The sequence below is a fragment of the Aythya marila genome (assembly GCF_965140915.1).
Source record: "Aythya marila genome assembly, chromosome: 6".
Lineage (NCBI taxonomy): Eukaryota > Metazoa > Chordata > Aves > Anseriformes > Anatidae > Aythya > Aythya marila.
In genome coordinates this window covers 29,239,954-29,259,500 of record NC_139047.1, presented here as the reverse complement: position 1 = coordinate 29,259,500, position 19,547 = coordinate 29,239,954, and the positions used below count along the sequence as shown (strand labels likewise).

At 37.4% G+C, this 19,547-nt stretch overlaps 1 protein-coding gene across 4 annotated transcripts in view; it reads left to right on the top strand.

Moving 5' to 3' along the window:
* Window positions 1-19,547, top strand: part of MGAT5 (alpha-1,6-mannosylglycoprotein 6-beta-N-acetylglucosaminyltransferase) — a 116,781-nt gene that overhangs the window by 74,187 nt on the left and 23,047 nt on the right. For all 4 annotated transcript variants that reach the window (XM_082763171.1, XM_082763173.1, XM_082763172.1 and 1 more), the window contains 5 exons: window positions 729-890; window positions 2,641-2,810; window positions 3,714-3,848; window positions 9,900-10,033; window positions 13,511-13,644. In XM_082763171.1, the coding sequence (XP_082619297.1) occupies window positions 729-890; window positions 2,641-2,810; window positions 3,714-3,848; window positions 9,900-10,033; window positions 13,511-13,644 (735 nt within the window). The remainder of the gene's footprint in view (window positions 1-728; window positions 891-2,640; window positions 2,811-3,713; window positions 3,849-9,899; window positions 10,034-13,510; window positions 13,645-19,547) is intronic.

The following is a 19,547-nucleotide window of genomic DNA, read 5'->3' as shown; positions in this document are numbered from 1 at the left end:
CAGGTTTGTAAGGTTTTGATTTTTTCCTTGAGAAATAACTCAGTATGCAGTAGAGTTTTTAAACTGTTACAGCCTAATTATGTAGCACTTAGGTATTTTAAGATAATTATTGGGCTGCAAATGAACATCGCCTATAGAATTTTGGTGTAGAATGTCATACTTTGTAAAACCAATTGTTTTGCATCAGTCTGGCTTTCAAATGAATATTTCTTTTTAAAGGAATACTGTAGCAATGTTTCTGCCTTAATGTTATTGTAAGAGCCTTCCTTGTATTTTGAAGATTCATGATGATATCTGAATCCTCAGTGTAATTGTCTGAATTTATATTGTGTCCTAGAGATACTTTTAGCCTCCTTTGCAAACACATGAACAAAACTAAATCTTGTACTGCAGAAATAAATACATGGTGAAACGTTGCAAATATACTCCAGTGCTAATAAGTACTACTAACAAAAATAACCGTAATTTATATGGCTTAGAAATGTCCATTTAAATGGACATGGGAGGAGCCCAATTCCCACCTTGCTACAACCTCTTCTAAGGTAATTTGCAAAGTAAAATCTTGACTTTAGCATAAGAAGCATTATCCTTTTTTGTTTGCTTTTATTTATTATTTTTTTTTACACCAAATAATGTAAAGAACAATTCATGTTTGTGTAGTTTCGTCACTTCTGAAAGGTACACACAATAACATTGTCTTTTTGTTTGTTTTAATGACTTAATTGAAGGCTGAAATTCGTATCAACTTTGATCCTCTCTACAAAATGATGTCACGGCATGAGGAATTCAGGTGGATGATGTTACGCATCAGACGAATGGCTGATACCTGGATTGAAGCAATTAAATCACTTGCAGAAAAGCAAAATTTGGAGAAGAGAAAACGAAAGAAGGTAAGTTAAAACATTTTTTTAGCACTTGCCACTTGCAAACATTTGCCTTACTTAAGCTAAATTTTCCAAAAGTAACTTTGGAGCAGGAATACCAAATATGAGTAAAAGGCTCATGTTCGTACATTTGTCTCTTTTCAATGAGTATTTTGTTGTTTGGAATTATTTGTAAAATGGATTTGTGTTTGTATACATCCAGTAAGTCAGTCTTTGAATAAGTTTTTTAACATCTTTAATTTTGGATAAAAGAGAAGTTATGCAGAAGGTTTTAAAGAAATGAACTATAAATTTACCACAGACTGATTACAATGGAATGTTTTAAATAGTTGTAGAAAACAACAGTTGTATATTTCCTTTGGCCACAACTAAAATCTTACGTGGCATCTTTCTGGTTTGGGTTGGAGTGGGCTTGAAGTTGATCACAACTTTCAATCAGATCTCTTTTGACTTATAGTGAGTCCAGGTTAAAGTCTGTGAGACTCTTGAAATCAAAAAGTCTATTTTATTTGAATTATTTTTTTTAATTACTTCAATTAGTTAAGATAAAGCTGAAGCTCTTAAACACAGAAATTTCCCTTCCTGCCTTGTGCTTACTGGAGCCAAACCTGAGTGACAGTCAGAGTTGTGTTCCTGTCCCCTCAGAAGGCTGCCTGTCTGTGGCTCTGCTTCGTGCTTGCGATCCTCAGTCCCTGCAGGAGACCTGGGCTCCATATTGTGGCTCTCATGTTTGTCACTTACCACAGTCCTTGTGGAGGCTCACTCTCTGTCAAGGAGCAATGCTTTTCTTTCAAGCAGCAGTGCAGCCTGTTTTATTAAAGAAATGTAACATCTGAGAATACAGAAACTCAGAAATAAACAAAAGCAGCACTGTCCTGTACAGGCAGTTTTGATGGGATGCTCTAGTGCTTATTCTTTGCTTTTAAAAGTCCTTTAAGGTCTTTTTAAAGACCTTTTTTAAGGTCTGCAAACATATGGTGATTTCATTTTAATGTGTCTAGTTCTCTTCTGGGAGCAGAGATTAGAACAAGATGTTTTTATGAATGCTGCTTCTTTTTTAAAGAGTGAAGGATAAGGTTTTTGGTGTTTGGGGTTTATGTTTGGCACTATATGTATCAACACTCAAAGAGTAGTCCAGATGTGTAGCGAAGTGTTTGAACTCAGCTGTTGTGCTCCATTAGAAAGGCAAGCACAGATTTCAAGGAACTTTAGAGAAAACTCTCCTCCAGTGGCAGTGCAGAAAAAAGGTTGATAAAGCATCCTGTCATTCTTACGCAATCTTTCCAAGTTCCTTAATGGCTCATCCAAAAGAACATACCCTTCCTGGACCGAACTGTCCTGTTGCATAAGCAAGAATATCCTACTTGAGAATATAAGTGGTTATTCAAACAAAAGAAATTAATGTGAACCACAACTTACTTTCTGTGTAGAATTACATGTTGTTTTGTGAATAACACTGATTTAAGCATTTTGTAACTGATCTGCTGGCATATCATAGTGCAAAAGAATAAAGTAACATTCTTACAATTACTGTTCCAGAGATCTATTACAGAATTAAATTATTTACAGGGTCTCCAATTAGGGTGGAGGTGTTAGGTTGTTGTTGTTGTTGATTGTTGTTCTTGTGTGTTTGGCTTCATTGTTTGGTTGGGTTTTTGTGTGTGTCCATAGTGGGAATTTAAGAGAGAGAAAATGCTGTGAAGTATGCTAGTTACATGTTTAATGTTGGTAACTAACATACAACTTTTCTTTTCAGATTCTTGTTCATCTGGGGCTTTTGACGAAAGAATCTGGATTCAAGATTGCTGAGAATGCATTTAGTGGTGGCCCACTTGGTGAATTAGTCCAGTGGAGTGATTTAATTACATCTCTCTACTTACTGGGCCATGACATCAGGATTTCAGCTTCTCTGGCAGAGCTCAAGGAGTAAGGAGATTACTTTCAATTTTGAAACTGGAATACAAAAAAAATAATAAAAATCGGAAATTGTAAACTCCTGAAGCTTCTATTAACAAAGTGTATAATTTCTTGAAGCATAAAATGAAAGTGATAATTCACTAAACAGACAATAAGATTATTTTCATGAGCTAAATATGTGCTATAAAAGGATAATGTGTTTTCATTGTAGCTTCAGGCTCATGAGACTTCATAAATGAATGCTGTAAAATTCAGACTAAGCAGCTTATTCTTTAACATTCCAGGTGCTTTAACCAGCTGCAGTAAGAAGTTTTACAGATTATCCTAATTCTGTGTCCTCTTCTTCAGTTTTTACTATTCTTCACTCAGTATCTGATTTTAAAATAGAGGTTTTAATCCTTTAAACAGATTACTTTTGATGTAGTTAATTGCTTATGTTAGGTCACATTGCTGCCTCACTCATCTTTGTCTTGCTTTGCATGAGACGTTCAGCATTAGGCATAATACAGCTATTTTAAGGTTGGGAACATGCACCTTTTCCGTAGCTTTCATTTTTTTATAACATGACAGCATCATTTTGTAGAGAGCTCTTATTCCATCAAGCTGCCAATAGAAGAAATTTATTTCCAATCATTTCAGAACACTATTTTTAAACATTCAGATCATATTATTATTTTTTTTTTTAAGTGGATGGGATTTTTAGTGAAATTAGCTCTTTACTGATGCATATGCAGCTCTTTAATAAATGCTGAGGATCTTCAGCATTTGAATGTTTTTACATAGTTACTGATTTGGAAGAGATAAAACTAAGGCTTGTGTGAAAAGGTGAATTATTGGTATAAGTAATATAGCATGAATTTCAAGGTTGATCTGAAAGTAATACTTTTCCACGTTCCTTCTTTTTCCATCTAGGATTATGAAGAAGGTTGTAGGTAACAGATCTGGCTGTCCTACCCAGGGAGATAAAGTTGTAGAACTCATTTACATTGATATTGTGGGACTCACTCAGTTTAAGAAAACCCTTGGTCCATCGTGGGTACATTACCAGTGAGTATAATATTTATTTGACCTCTAAACTGCTTTGTTGAAGAGCTTTTGTGGAATAACATGTAAAAATACTAAAGTGGGTACACTTACATGAATTGGAATTTATTTAAAAGTAAAAATACAGTTCTCTGTTGTCCTTCATTCTTAAGAATAAAGCAACTGTTACCTGTTTGTTGCATACCAGATGTAAGGCCCTCCCCACGCACGTATGGAATACTTGTTGTAGATCGAAGCATTTTTAATCTTAATGAATTACATTGCTGAGTCATCATCTTTGTCTTTTCTTCATCCCCTCTCCCAAGTTTTGTTCTTCCCATCTATTTGTGAATTAATAGATGGGCTGAAAGATTATGGAACTTTGCTGTTGAGTTGGAGCAGAACATGCATGTTTTGCTTGTCTGTGTTTGTCTCCATACTGGATTGATGGTTGTGGGGATTTATCTATTTAAATTTTATTGTTTAACAACAATGTCATATTTTCTGTCCCATCCCTAAAAATGCTGGGGGCAGAATTGTCTTCACTAGTAATTCTAAAGAATAAATCTGCTGTTAACTGCAGTTGCTGTTGCTTCTGTAATCTATAAGCATTTTTCCATTAAGGATGGAAGATGGTTGTCACAAGAAATTACTTGGAATGGCCTTCTTATTGTCTGCAGTTTTAGAACCAGATTTCTTTTTATCAATATGTTTAAATGAGCAAGCCTCACACATGTTGCATTAATATAGATCAGCATGAAATAAAACCAAATCTAAATCACTGACTTTGATTTATTTTTTTTTAGACCTAATCAAATTAGCTGTATTTCATGATCTGTAAAGTCCAGTAAATCCTAGCTGAGGGAAGAAATTGAAAGGTTCTCTGAAGGCAGAAGAATTGTGTTTTTTCCTACTTCAGGATTTGCTAGAACATTGCATCTTTTCAGCATAATTTTAAATAAAAGTACTGTGATTAGCGTCGCATATTAGATTACTCTTAATCTCTTTTTTAAAGTAGAGGAGTAAACAGATACTTGGGTTTTTAGGAGCCTGCTAATAAAGCTAATCCCATTTTCCACTGAGTTAGAGTTGGCTGTCTGTCTGCCAGATGCAATTGTCATTAGGCGATCACATATGGTATTGTGGTCAGGATAGAAAACCAGGCTTAGGAAATTGTAACCAAAAGGGAAGAAGCGTTTTAAATTTCTACTTGGCATATTCTGTAGCAAAGATGGTGGAAATGCAGCATGACATTGAGTTTATTAGATCAGCTCTTCAATTTTTCTTGCTTGTTTCATGAATCATTAAATCTTAAGCTGCCAATCTGTTTTTCATTGATTCCTAATTTGTAGTAATGACTGACTTTTTTTTTGTTTAAGGAGAGAAGAATTAAATTTCACTGTAAATACATACGTTAGGCAGTATGAGATGTTTTTTAGCTGTGCTTTTGAGGAAGAAAAAATATCACTAGTTCTCTTCCACAGCCAGCATTGTGTATCTGGGGATTGAACAGGACCTCATCAGGTGTATACTGTTGCAGATCAGGTGTATTTATCTTTCTTGAGAGATTTTTGCCTAGTCTCTTAGAGAAGACTCCAAAAGACAGCAACAGTATTTCATACCTTAAAGAGAAGTTTAATAGTATCTTTCTTGGCTTGATATCTTGCAAACTGCATGTTCCTGCTTATCCCCCATGGTTTCAGAAAATAAATTACTTCCTCCCTCTCTCTGCCAGCTTGTAGAATATCTTATGTACTGTGCTTGCTTCAATTTGCCTTCTCTCCCCTGCCCCACATAAATAAATAAATTCAGAGGTTTGGATCACTCCTTATAATTCAGGTTTTCATTGCATTTTTTGGGGATCTCTGTAGTTACTTGATACTGTTCTTCAAGGTCAGTGTAGAAAACAGGGTCCAGAGTCTAGCAGAGACCATCAGAGAAGAAGAATTAATTCTTAGTTTCAAGCAAGCTGTCTCCTGTTAAATGATCCTGTTGCAACCTTTTTTCTTTCAGCATCATGAGTTACCTCATAAAGTTTGTCATAATAATATTTTTAAGTTAAGAGAGTAAGCCTGGTATAAAAGATCATATTTACGTATTCTTGTTGAATGCATTCCAGTAAAACAAAAGCATTATCACCTATAAAGCTGCCTCGTAGGCCTTGTTCTTCACAAACTTCTCTTCCTCACTCATTAGTATCTAATGTCAGCAGGAAAGATTTTTTCCTCTTGAAAGAGGTGTCCTGTTTTACGCCATGTAGTTCAGCAGATGTGTGCTGGTCAGCTTGGTCTTGTGTGCAGACCAGACTCAAATACAAATAAAATGTGTTTATTCACTTTGAAGTAGAGCAGTAGAATTAACCTGTGCCTTCAGAACAGGCTCTTCATAAGAGCGCAGTATGTAATCTTTGAGTGAACTTGAGCCCCGAGGAAAGTTTTGGCTGTCTCAAATCAGGTTTCTAGGACTCGTAGCTCACAAGAATGACCTGCTGTGAGAGGTGAGTGCTTCTCAGCAGCTGGAATACTGCATTGTACTTCTGAGGTCTGTAGCACCAGTGACTCCTGATAGTATGTGCTTTATCTGGGGTATAACTGTGCTACAAATAGCAGGAATACATCAAAACAGATTTCATTTGTTCTGAGCACCGTATTGTCAAGCAGAATGCCTGGACAAGCTGCATTTTTCTCTTCTGAAGTTTGGGTATTTGAACGCAGTTCACATGCGATGAAGCAACATAAAAATTAGTGGCTTAATATAGATTGAGGGGTGCAGCTCATTGCTTTTCTTGTCACCCGCGTCCTCTGTACAGCGCAGATGAATCTGGTATTTTTTCATTTTTCTCCAGCCTCTCTAGCAATGACTCATTCCCATATGCCTAAAATCTAACTGGCTTTATTCTTGAAACAAATGAACATGACAGGTATCCTGCAAAATGAGCAACATTCCCGCTGTTTACGTGTTTTCTAGAATACGTCTGTTTTAGGAGGGATATTTTCTGACTAAGTTCTTACATTTTGAATTTAAGTAGTGAGGGGCCTGAAAAAATACGTGCGTCTGCAGAGCTTGCTGTAGGCAGACGTGAGCTTGGCTGGGCATGAGCCAAAGCAGTCTGGAGTCTGTGTATGTGTGCGGGCATGTTGCTGTGCCTGAGCTCAGTGCACCTACAGAGCTTCTGCACCAGAACTGCTTGGGTTTTGACCGGCTTGCTCCCAGGAAAATGTCTGCTGTCTGTCTGCAGCCACGTGCCCTTCATTTAGCAGTGCCTGCTGGCGTAGGTGTTAGCTGCTGACAGTGATGGGTGCTGCTGGACAGCACTTCTCACCCAGACAGAGAGGATGTACAAGGAGGGAACAACTATAACCTCAGGTGGGAGAATGACCTGAATAAATATGTAGAAATACTTCCACCAGGGCAGCCCAGTTCAGATGGTGCAAATGCCCAATATTTATGGAAAAACGCTAACTTGAAAAATGGTGATAATTCTGGGTTACTTTTGTCCTTTTTTTTGTAAACACAACATTTGTCACTTCTAATATATCAGAAGAAAGAAAACATCGATGTGGTTGTTTCCATAGGCAATTTGCTACCCACCGATCCTTGTTTTAGAAGAACTGTTCTATGGTTTGTGGAAATCTTTTTGAGATGGGAAGAGTGCTTTCTGGTACACTCTGTGAAATATTCAGTGGTGCCACACTAGTGTGTCAAAGGACAGCGCTCTGTTCTATGGGGGTGATGTACCCCTTGTTTTCTCTTCTTTGGGTGTGAGAGAGATTTCAGACATAGTTTATTTTAAATACTGCCAGCTTCAGTGAGTTACAAATACACATATAATCACTAGTTTTCAGTAGTTCTGTTAGCTTCATAAAATTAGAAAGAAAAAGTTCAGTTCCTCATTTTAAAAAGGAGATGGGTCCGTTTCATTTTTACTTTAACATCTCGTGAATCAACCAACTGTGTCAATGAATAGGCAAATCAGTCTCACACCAGTTCCTTCTGCTGTGATCTCTTCCTGTCTTCCTGACTTTCTTCATGCCCTAATACTATAAACACAGGTTTCGTTTTCCCTGCTTCACTGCTTCACTTACTTTCCATTGCATCATATTTCCTGTACTTCTGCTTCAGAGCCCTGTGTAAGTTGGACTTAGTGACACCATATCACTCTAAATAATTGGTGCTAACATACCTTACACCTGAATACAGAAAAACGAGAGGAAATGAAGCACATTGAGACGTTTGCATGCACTGCAGTGCTCCTTAAACGTATGATTTGACAGACTCCAGTAGTGCTGCAGGTTTTCAGTAGCTTTCACCCATTTTCTTATTCCCCTGCATTCCTGTACCTGGCCAAAAGCTGTACATTTGCTAAGAATTCTGTTTTAAGGCCTGCCAAGAAGTAAGAGGGCTTTTATTACTCAGTGATTCATCAGTGCAGAAGTTGTTTTGGTCTTGCTAGAGTATTTTGTATGATGCAGAGATAATTGCTACTGTTGTAAAATATTTTCATTGAGAACAGTTGACATAAAACACTGCACAGAAACGGATCTGTCAGCTTTGTTGTTTGGTGAATCACAATGTGTTGTATCTTTTGACTTTCTTTTTTTGCTTGAAAGATCTCTATGAAGATTTAAAAACAAAGTAAATTTGCCCCTTTTGTACTCTGAAATACAAAGGTGGCATTTCATTTTGTTTTATTTGGTTTTGTTGTTGTTTTTTTTTTCTTTTTCACAATTTAATGAATACTTCAGTGAAAAGAGTAACATGTAAGTATGTAAGTGTGGTTTGGGGACTAAGTTTTTTCACTTTTTAATGCTGAACTATATTTGGAGCTAAGTTCTGTTACCTGCTGAAGCCAAGAACTTGATGTTTTACCGATGAGAATGTGTATGGGCTTGAGGCATGGGAAACTTTTTGAAGAGTGAGAAATACAGGCATTTTTTAAAGGCACTTTTACCAGCTACCGATATTCTGTGCCACCTCTGAGGTTGTGTTTCTTTCTTAGTGACAAAGTGTGTCGTGATAAGAGTTGATGTCTTTACATCACAACCCAATGTGGCACATGGCCCTGCACAGCCTGTATCAATCTTTTCCCCAGATTTTATTTGTGGAGGGCTGAAGAACAGAAGGGTCAGCAGCTTTAGAGCCAAGTAACACAATTCATTTGCAGTAGAGCTAACGGTCAGTGTGACCACTACAAATAAAGTTCCTGTCTAAGCCATATCAAAATTTTACAAGGCTGCATTTTGGAAACATAAATCCTTGAACCTGTATGCTAGAATATCCACCATCTTATATTGAGGGTGGTTTTTTTCAGCCTTTCATGTGCTGTGGATTCTTTTTAAAAATAACACGACTCATGACTGAAGTAGGTTTGTTTTTTGTTTTTTTTTTCAAGGAGTTAATAAGACTTTTCAATAAAGAACTGAGTGTGAATCTCTTCTCCAGACTCCTTGTAATCCAATGCCAAGGTTTCTCTTAGTTGCAGACATTTGACTTTTGTATTATTTTTTCAAATGTCTCTAACAAACAGTTTTACAAACAAATGGCCTGTCTGACTGCAAGTCTGCAAATTAAACTGTCTTCAGGGCTTCTCCAGTAGGTCTAACTGACCCAAAAGTCAGAATCTGGAGACTAAATAGAGTTGTCTAAAGACAAAATACTATTCTGCTCTGATCTTGGTATGTAGCCTTTGGCTGTTGCACTGGTTTTGTAGTAGTGGGTAAGAACATTAGGAAATAGATGAAGAATCCTCTCTTCTTCTGCCTAAATTCTACTTCAGAGCCCCAGGAATGTAGGTGACCGCAGCAGTGTTCCCATAAGCTGTACTTGGATGTTGAAGCATGAATTCATTTTCTGAGAACAAGGAAACCAAAACCAAGCTCCAGGGTTTCTATTTGAATGTCTGAAATGTCCTTCAACTTGCTGATTGTAGTGCCTTTGAAATTGAAATATGCCTTCAGTTTATAAATCATTCACAGTTGCAAATACAAACAGAACACATCTTAATTATAACTGTGTACACATATATATATATATATGCTTGTGTACCTGCAGTAAGTCTTTATTTTTTTCTTTTAGGTGTATGCTAAGAGTTCTGGATTCATTTGGAACTGAACCAGAGTTTAACCATGCCCATTACGCTCAGTCTAAAGGCCACAAGACACCATGGGGAAAGTGGAACCTTAACCCCCAGCAGTTCTATACGATGTTCCGTAAGTATCCCTGGCTTTATAAAGAAGCTGGGGTTTTAAAAAGGAATGCTGTCATTGAGAAGAATTCTTGTATTATTTAAAACAAGTTCATGACTTAATAAAATGCATGTAAAAGGGCAGAATCGTAAGTGTAGACTATGCAAATACTCTACCATACTGTCATACACACAAAAAAAAAAAAGCACAATAGCAAGGAAAATGATAGGGCATGGTATACCTATGTGGAAAGTGATGGCTGGCCTTTCCTTCAAAAAATTTTTGTCTCAATTTTTGGAGTGGATTTCTCACAAATTTTCACCAAACTTATTGTTATGTTGTGAGCATTTATCCTGAGAGGAACTGATTCTCACTTTTTTCCCAGCAGAGTACAAAGCTATTGGAAAACAAGTAGTAGATGTCAGTATTGTTATAAACATTTAAGGAATCTTTACATACTCCCCACCACCACCCCAGGAAAAGGAATTCTCTGTAAATTTTATCATGTTAAATGATTGCAGTGACCTATTCTAGCGCTAGTCTTTGACTTTATGAAACTCAGTTCTAGAATCAAAGGATCATTCTTTTGCATGCTGTAGTACTTTAAGTTTATCTCTGAAAAAAGCAGAAAGATTCACCACTGCCAGCTAGCTTGAGGGTATATGACGCTTAGGAAAGAGGAAGGTGCACGCTGTTACTTGCAGGAGCTTCTCAGCTCAAGTCCATAAGGAAGTCCTGGGCAGTGACCAGCCTGACCTCCGAAGTTTGCTGGTGATTCTTACCTGACGCCAAGACCAGGGACGTATGCTTTTTTTTTTTTTTTTTTTTTTTTTTCCAAATCAGACTCTATAGTCACATCTTGCAAACTTTCCTGCTCTTCACAGCAGAAGTATGCATGCTGCTGTCTAGCTTACATGCTTTTGAATTCGGTTGCCTTGTAAAATCCTTTGAAGAGGCACATTTTGTCTGTTAACATTTACTGTGCAAGTTTTTTCCATTCCCAGTTATGCAGAAGCAAGCAACCAAAGGCGTGGCGGGGAAATGGGACTTGGGAGTGGTTGCGGAGTTAGTGCCTGGACTTCAGTGAGCAGAGCTTGTTCCCTGTCCACATGACTTGTTAACATTTTTTGGTTTGTCATACATGGAAAATGAGCCAAAGGCCCAATTGTGCTGTATTTAAGTAGAACAGCTATTAGGAAATTTGATTGTGAGATCCTGCTTCAAGATAGCACCAAGGGTGACGGTGCACTTGAGGAAAGTAGTTGCATGACTACTTGTGGTACAGCTGTGTTTACTCCTCAATCCCACTCCAAGAAAGGCAGAAAAAAGTAAATCTTCCCTATAAGGAAGATGTTATCTGTTGCAGTACAGACTAATGTTACATTCTGTTGTTTGGAGCAGATCACTTCATAATAAATTTTCCAAAGAGTATGACTGTATTGAAACTCCAGTAGGTAACCATTTCTGGGTTTTAATACCAGCAATGACTGCTGTTTGGCTTTGCAGAGAAAGTGCTGAAGAGACTGCAAGCAAACTCATTCTGAAGCATGAGTGATTACAGTGCTATAGATTGTTCAAGGATTTTTCCTTTTTGTGCTAGGTGCTGAAGAATCAGCATGTTTGGATATCTAAAGTTTATTTTTGTATTTTGTCCTCTGCTGCAGAGAGAGCAGCATCTTTATTGGGTTATGATTGGAAGTGCATGTTATGAATCAGTAAAACTTTTACACCAGGTTGGAACCCTGGACACCTTCCCAAGATCCCCAGACTCTATTATGTTTTGAGAACTCTGATTATAAGGGCAAAAATTATTACTGAGCAAAAAGAAAGCCATATTCAAACCTGTGGCATATTACCAAATGCTTGAGCTTTCCAGAGGCGTGAACTTTTTTTCCCTTTTTATGTTCTTTTTAAAATCTTTTATGCAAAATAGCAGCATTGGTACTTCTTAAAACTGCATGGTCTTGCTTAAAAATCTGAGTGCTTTCTGTCAATGATATTTAAGGCCCTGAATTCCACCAGTTCTAAAACTTCAACAAAGGTTTAAATTCAAGTGTGTGCTGCCTTGCCTCTCTTTGAATGCGGTCTCTTATCCAAAAATACAAAAGGATAGAAAAATGCCCCTTTTCAGGAATATTTGCAACATGCCATTCACTGTGCTAAATGTTAAGGAGTCCTTGGGTTTAAGTGAGTGCCTAACGGTTGCTGAGACATTTTTCTGTGAAAGAAGGATAATTGTCATTTGAAAGATTAAATATAACAATAAAGGGAACCATGTACTGCGTATAGTTTCTGTTCTGTTGTGTTTTCCAATTTGCTGGGTTTGAGGAATCAAAAGTAAAGTGTCATAATAGCAATAGAATTTCTTTTTGTAGAACTTTGACTACGGGTTTAGCATTGTATGTTGTATGTCTGGGGTCTTTTTTTCCTCCATCTTTTCCTCCTTTTTTCCACCTTTTTCCCCCTTTTCTTTGGCAAAGCGCACTTACTAACAAGTTGTCAACTTGAATTAACAGAATTTGAAAGGTGAGACTTGCAGAGGAGATCCTGGTTTCCATTAGAGTGTTGTTCTGTGTAGACATGCAAGGCTGTGCCACTTTTTAAATAGGTGCAATACCCCCATATATTGCAGTATTTTTATACAATAGGAATGAATTCTTACCTGAAGCTGTGAACACTGCAGTCCATCCATGCAATTAAACACATTTTCAGCAAACAAGCAAACAACTTAGCTGTAATGAGCCTACAGCTCTGTGCCTTTAAAGGAGGAGAGCGAGAGCAGTGCCTAGTATCACTGGATGTCAGTGCTGAAAAAAGAACAATGGAGGCTAAAAGCATAGGAAATTAAGACCAAATTCCATAACCTTTGCAATTAACACAACAGTTTTGATCATTTCAGTTGTCACTTTTCGATATTTTAACATAGATATATGTAGTGAATTAGGCAGTGAAATTTCTGTTCTGATTTACATGGTGTGACTTCGTAGGCTAATACCTAACACAGATACATAATAGGCAGCAAGCTGGATGGAGTGTTAGCTCGCCTAATATAAGAGATGAGCCCAGGAAATTCACAAAAATTTATCACATTGAGAAACATACGGCTTTGTTAACCAGCATAAACCCAGTGTTTTTTCCAAGTGTTGGTGTTGCGTCTCTGGGATTGTCAAGCTAGATTCCTTCTGGCTCTCTTATCTCTAATAGTAAAGTAAAGCTGAACACACAAAGAATCGTTATCATTGGCCTGGGTCCAGCTGCAGACTTTCATTGCAGGAAATGAGCCAGAAAATAACTGCTTACTTCAGTAGACATATGCAGCAGGACTTAGTAAGAACTCTTCTCAATAATAAAGTAAGCAAATATATCTGTGTGAATGTGAAGAAAAGAGGTATCTGTTGTACATTGTGTTCCTTATACCTACTTTTATTTTTGTCAACGCTTATACTGTTGTAATGTTAATTAATGCTTTAAAATGTTTTGAATATTCTCCATTTCTTACAGCTCACACTCCAGACAACAGCTTCCTTGGATTTGTGGTAGAGCAGCATCTGAATTCCAGTGACATCAAACACATTAACGACATCAAAAGGCAAAATCAGTCTCTCGTTTATGGCAAAGTGGATAACTTCTGGAAGGTGAGTTTTCCATACCTGATATGCTTGAGCAAATTTATTTTGATCAATGTAATAGTGCATAATTCTAAACTTAAGTATTCTTTTTCTATAAATCTGTTAAGTTCTTTTTCTGAAAATAATCAAAGAATTCAGTTGAACAATTTGAAGTCTTTCTGATGAACAAGATTGTATCAATCTAGAATGAGATGGATCATCTGTTATTTATGCACACTTTCGTAGTATAATAAAGTTTTTATGGTCTTGATATCACAATAATTTTAGAAAATGCAGAAGCTATTACAAGTAATATGAAATTGAAGGTGTCATAGACTTTGTAGACTTTAATCGTTTTCGTAAACAAATGTCTCGATGATTTATTTTAATATATCTACAAACAAAAATGCGCTGTATTTTGCGCTAGAAGCTGTGTTTCACTGAAAACCCTAGAAGTGTGAAATCTCATTTTATCTCCCTGTAATAATAGCAGATGTGTTTTTTTAATACTTCAATTGCTGCAATGTCTCTTCCATTTGCAGAGGAGAGCTCCAGAATAACAACAATGAGATTTGGTCGTATTTTCACCGAGTATCATATGTTGGACTGTTAAGCTCACAGTGCTCACTGCTTTTTGTCCACTGTCCTTTCCTGGAGCTCTTTTTTTCTAGGCTCATACACCTGGGAGTGTAAATTTTGTTCAGCTTTCAAAGAAAAAGGATTATTCCTTAATAACAGTATTTCTTTTTCACTCATGTCTGTGTGTCCATATTCCTGGTGTGCCTTAGGACCTTATATTTTAAGCTCCTTCTCAATTGAAAATGGAACTCATCAGTACGTGCTGTGTCATACATAGGACCAAATGATACAACAGTGTGAGAGCATCTGTTTCTCACATTTTCCTTCCTTTTCTCTTCCTTGGCATAAGAATGTCAGTCTTACACAGTTTTCTGACCCATAGGACCAACATTGTCTGGTAACTGTGACTATACAGAATATGTTCTTGAAAACTGATAGCTACAAGTGGTCCATCTGTGAGACAAAAGAAAAACTTAAGGGAAAGGGGAGAATGCTAACAGGTTTTGTGTTAGAGAAAAGGTAGAGCTGAATGCTTCTTGGCTCCTCTGCTGAGAAAAATATGTACATTAGTTATGCTTGTTCAATTTCAATCTCTCAGGTTTAAATTTGGTTTTACTGCCCTAAGCTATGTAATCTGTGTCTTAACAGGAAATTTCGCTTAGCATCGTACTAAATACTGTGGCAGTTACTCTTTGAGCTCATGGAATAGAATGGCTTGGTTTGTCCCCATTTGCCCCCTGTTCTTCTGCCTGCAGAATGCTGGTGCAGAGCTGGGTTCCTTTAATTCATGTCTCTTCTAGCTGAGGCTCATGCACTTTTAGTTCCTGATCTCATTATCAGTCTCTCAGGAACAGTTGCATGTAATAATTGTCTACACTTCCTGACCTGAATTGTACTGCCTATCAGTACAACAACCTGTTGAGTACTGGTTAAATTTAAGGAACAAGATACTGGTGTAGTCACCAGCATTTGTTTTTTTCCCACTGTTATATATATATATCTTTTTCAGTTTATTCAGCCTGCATTAATTCAGAAATATGTATTAATAGATTATATGCCCAGAGGGAAGACTTGTGATTGTGTAGTCTGAGATTTGGTGTGACACAGAGGATATTCATGAGCTGATTAAGACAAGAATATGGCTTTTTTGGAAAAGAACATCCGATCTTGATTTTTAAATAGCACACAGTGGAAACCCCACTACTTCCTCTGGTAAATTCCTTAATTGCCTTCTCCCTCAAGACTGCATTACTTCTACTACAGATTTCCAAACTAATTTCCAGTTTTAATAGCAGGTATAGACTTTGTCTACTGGACTGATGTTTCTGTTCTGTTTTCCTATAGAAATACATAGGATGAGGCTAAAGCAACTCATAGTCGTCTTCTGAAAAGCCTGGATGTGCTGAGCCACTGAGAGCTTTGTGCTTTCTAATCTTTAAGCGTTCTCTCATGTCCCTTTTCGCTGAACCTTTTCAAGATTGTTCACATTCCTCTTGCAGTGTGAGTGTTGGCAAAGGGTGTGTGGGCCATAAGAGCCTTGAAGTCAGAAAGAAATACTACATGCATTATTATGCACATACCCTTTTCACCATTGGGAACTCATGTTTAGGTGACTTCTCAGCCAAAACCCTTGTATCTCGTATTTTCGAATTGCTTGTTCCAAGTCAGTGCTCCATTTCTGTAAGTAACGCCTGTCTTGTTTCTTCTAAGAGCTATAACTTAATATTTGGTGGTATTAAAATGCTTACTGAGGGCTTGTTACGTGAAGTGCATCGTAACTGTAACTTGCAGGCTGTAACAGCAGTCATGCCTATATGCACCCGTATGTGAAATGCAGTGACTGCAGATAGGCTTGGAATTGGTGACAATGTGGGGTGTGTTACATGGAGAGAGAAAATCTGGGTCTTGTGATCACCAAAAGGCCTGAACTAATCTTGTATCTGTAATTTATTTCATGTTTTCTCGTTTTCCCTGTGCAACGTTCTTTTCATCTGCTGTCACGGCATATACTGAACCAGGCTAATCTATTTGTCCTGCTATCTTCCTTTATATTGAACGTGGCCAGTTAACAAAAAGCATAATCTCCGCTGAACACACATCTCTGCTGGTTCTGGTCAGTCACTGAAGAAGCACAGTGTGAAGGGGAGGGTGCTCTGATTCCCAGACTAAAGTGCTTTTTCAGAATATCGCTCGCAGATAACTTGTTAAATTTTAAACCAAAAATTGTTGAAAAGTTGAAATGGAACTGAGGAGACTACATTGTCAGTTCAGAGTGAATTCTTTTCTTTTTTCTTCCCTGGGAGTGGGACTAGAATAGCTAACTGCCATCATGGTTTCCTATAGCCATGGACAAGGGTCCTTCTCTGCATCTAGCTAAACATGTAGAAGAAAGATCCCAAATTACTTGTTCCTTAATATTTGCTGGAAATCCCCATACACCCGTCACTGCTGCATGACTAGACAGAGTTGGAGAGGCTAGCTCAGACCATCTACTTAAACTGGTGAACTAACCCAGTTATTGTAGCTAAAGAGAACTATAGATTGCTTCCAGACAACAATCTGTCTTGCCACCTCATTCAGTGAGGTTAAACTCTGATATAAGCATGATGATACTTATGCCTTCAATCCTAAAAAGAAGAGTCAAGATTCATGATTCATGCATCTTACACTTCCATCCGTCTCAGTTACACACTGCATATACCACTGGATTTTGGTTTATCTTGGGATTGACACTTGGGCGAATAAGCACCCAAATGTTTGGGCCTCTAGATGTAACAGTATGCACTTAGGAAATATGCAAAGACCTGTCCCAGTAGTTCTTTCTAACCTGAATTGCATATGTCAAATTTTATAAAAGCATTGTGTTCTGATTTTTTTCAGTGTTTGAAGGTGTGGAAAGGTTATATGAGCTGTTTTACATGCATTTTGCAGTTTCAACTTTTGGCCTCCTAATCCACTTTGGGACTCTGAATCAAGATCTTGTGTAACATAATGAGCCTGTAGCTCTGCATATGTGATGGCTACTTTCATTCCCTGTGGAATTTACCGTGTTCTGTGCAGTTGCCCAAGTGGTCTAAAATTGTAAAGAATAATTATAGACTCAGACTGGCAAAGTCATAGTAAAACTTGGTCATGCCTTCTGTCTACCACATCAAGAAAATGAAAGTTCAGTTCTTCATGCATTGTGTTTCTACTATGATTTTTTTGTCACATTAATACCTCTTACATTTTCATCCAACAAACTTAAAATTTCAGCCTTTCAGGACTGAAATTGCTATGTCTCCCTGTCAACATTGTCTTAGGGAAAGACTTACCAGACAGTTGTCGTTTGATTTCTTTGATGAGAAGGGCTTTATGATGCTTTTAGAAGTAGGTAGAAATAATTGATGTACAGTAATAACAGTTCTGCACTCAGTGATCAACAAAAATGTCGTTCCTGAATGGCAAGTTTATTTTAGCTGCTAAAAACTTGTTTCAGAAAAGGCTTGTATGACTCTTAGTCACCGCTACTCTTACATTTTGGTTCTGAGGAGAAATAATTGCCTCTTTTGTGATGTGATTATCTTTCATGCTGTAGGTCTAGATTTGTACTGCAGACACCAGACGTACAGTGAATAATGCAATCTGACCCAAACTCTGCAGAGAATGCTGATTTTGCATTACTAGCCAGCAGCCCATGATCTGTTCTCTTTAAATTACCTTTGGAAAAGGAAAAATCTTCAGTTTATTTTTATTCTTTAAGATAAAAGAACGTTTGAATCTGCACGCAAGCAAGCAAACTCAGGAAATGGATTAGCAGCGGAAGGAATGTTGGGATTCTGTTTGTTTGCAAATCACATTCCTTGATTTATTTACTTACAGCCCTTGTATTTATAAATGCCGTATTTATGCTCTCTCACTTTCTAAACATTAAAAACATTGAATTAGAATGTTTTGCTCACTTAAAGCATACCTCCATTCCCCAGAAGTGCTACTGTAAATACAGCATAGAAACCTATTTGTTTCATCCTATACTGCTTTCTTTTGCTATATTCCCTGTTTTGTAACAAGCAGGTGCCGGTATTTATATAGAGGACAGCACATAAATACAATACAGTAGGAAGGTTCACCTTGTTATAGATGATTCGGGAAATATTTTGGGATACACTGAAGGTCCATTATGTGTATCAAAGAATGTTTCCAGCAGGATTTAAGTGATGAATGCCACAGATGTGTTACTGTTCTGACTGTTCCTGCAGTGCACAGGCAGGTCGTGTTGTCATTAATGCCCATGCTTCACGGCTTTCTCTTTGCGTTCAGAACACTGAAGCCAAACTTGCAGGCTTTGTTCATAGCAAGCGCTGGGCAGGCAGGAGTTAGTTCTGCTTCTGACAACAGGCTGGTGCTTCGTTCTGGGAAGACAAGGAGGCTACGCCATTTGTATTTCTCCTAAACATTTGCAAAGTTCCAAAATGGACTTTTGTTTAACAAAATATATGGCTTCTCTACGGTTTCTAATCGTGGTACTTTATTTTACACATAAAGGAAGGAACATCTCTTTCAGAGTAATTCAAACTTAAGTAGAAGTGGAATAAAAAAGAATAAGCTTTTTCTAATAGTTTGTGTCAATTAACAATAACAGCAACTGTATCAAAGAAGAAAGCACATTTGTCTCCATTTCTTGGCTATTTTATATAATACTCAGCCCAGGACATTGAATGGTGTGATCTTGGCATAGCCACCAGCCTAGAGCAGTTCAGTAATGAGGCAGGCAGTTTATTTCTTCACAAACAGAATCGCCAGCAGAAGAAGGTGCAGCTAGAAGCCAGTCGTTATGTGACATTGAATAACCTGTGTATTTGAACGTCTATCACCAGTTCATTTGGTAAGGAAGTTTCAGGAAGCAATGGTGTTCATTCTTTTAGGCCCGATGCCTTATTGTTCCTCCATGATTTTAAAAGACAGGGTTTTTCCAGTCTACTTGCCCTCTGAATGAACTTCAGTCAAATTGTTGGCCAGCTTTCATATAGGTCTGTGGAAGAACAGTGTACAGAATTTACATGACAAAAATAGTGATTTGAAGTAGAGTTCTTAAGAACTCCCTTGCTGCCAAGAAGTACAGAAACTTGTTTCGTGATTTCAGAGTTATTACTAAGACTATGTGCAAATATTGAGGGAAAGTCTCTGATCTGTGCTGCATACTGGCTGTAAATACAGTCTTTAGCTAATTGCTTTTGGAATGCTAGTAGTCTTTAAAACTCAAAAACATATGGCATTGAAAATTAAAGTAATTCTTGTTTGCAAACTAGGGTGGTGTACTGTTTTCTTGTGGGTTTTTTGTTTTGATTATTGCAACAATATAGAACTGTTAC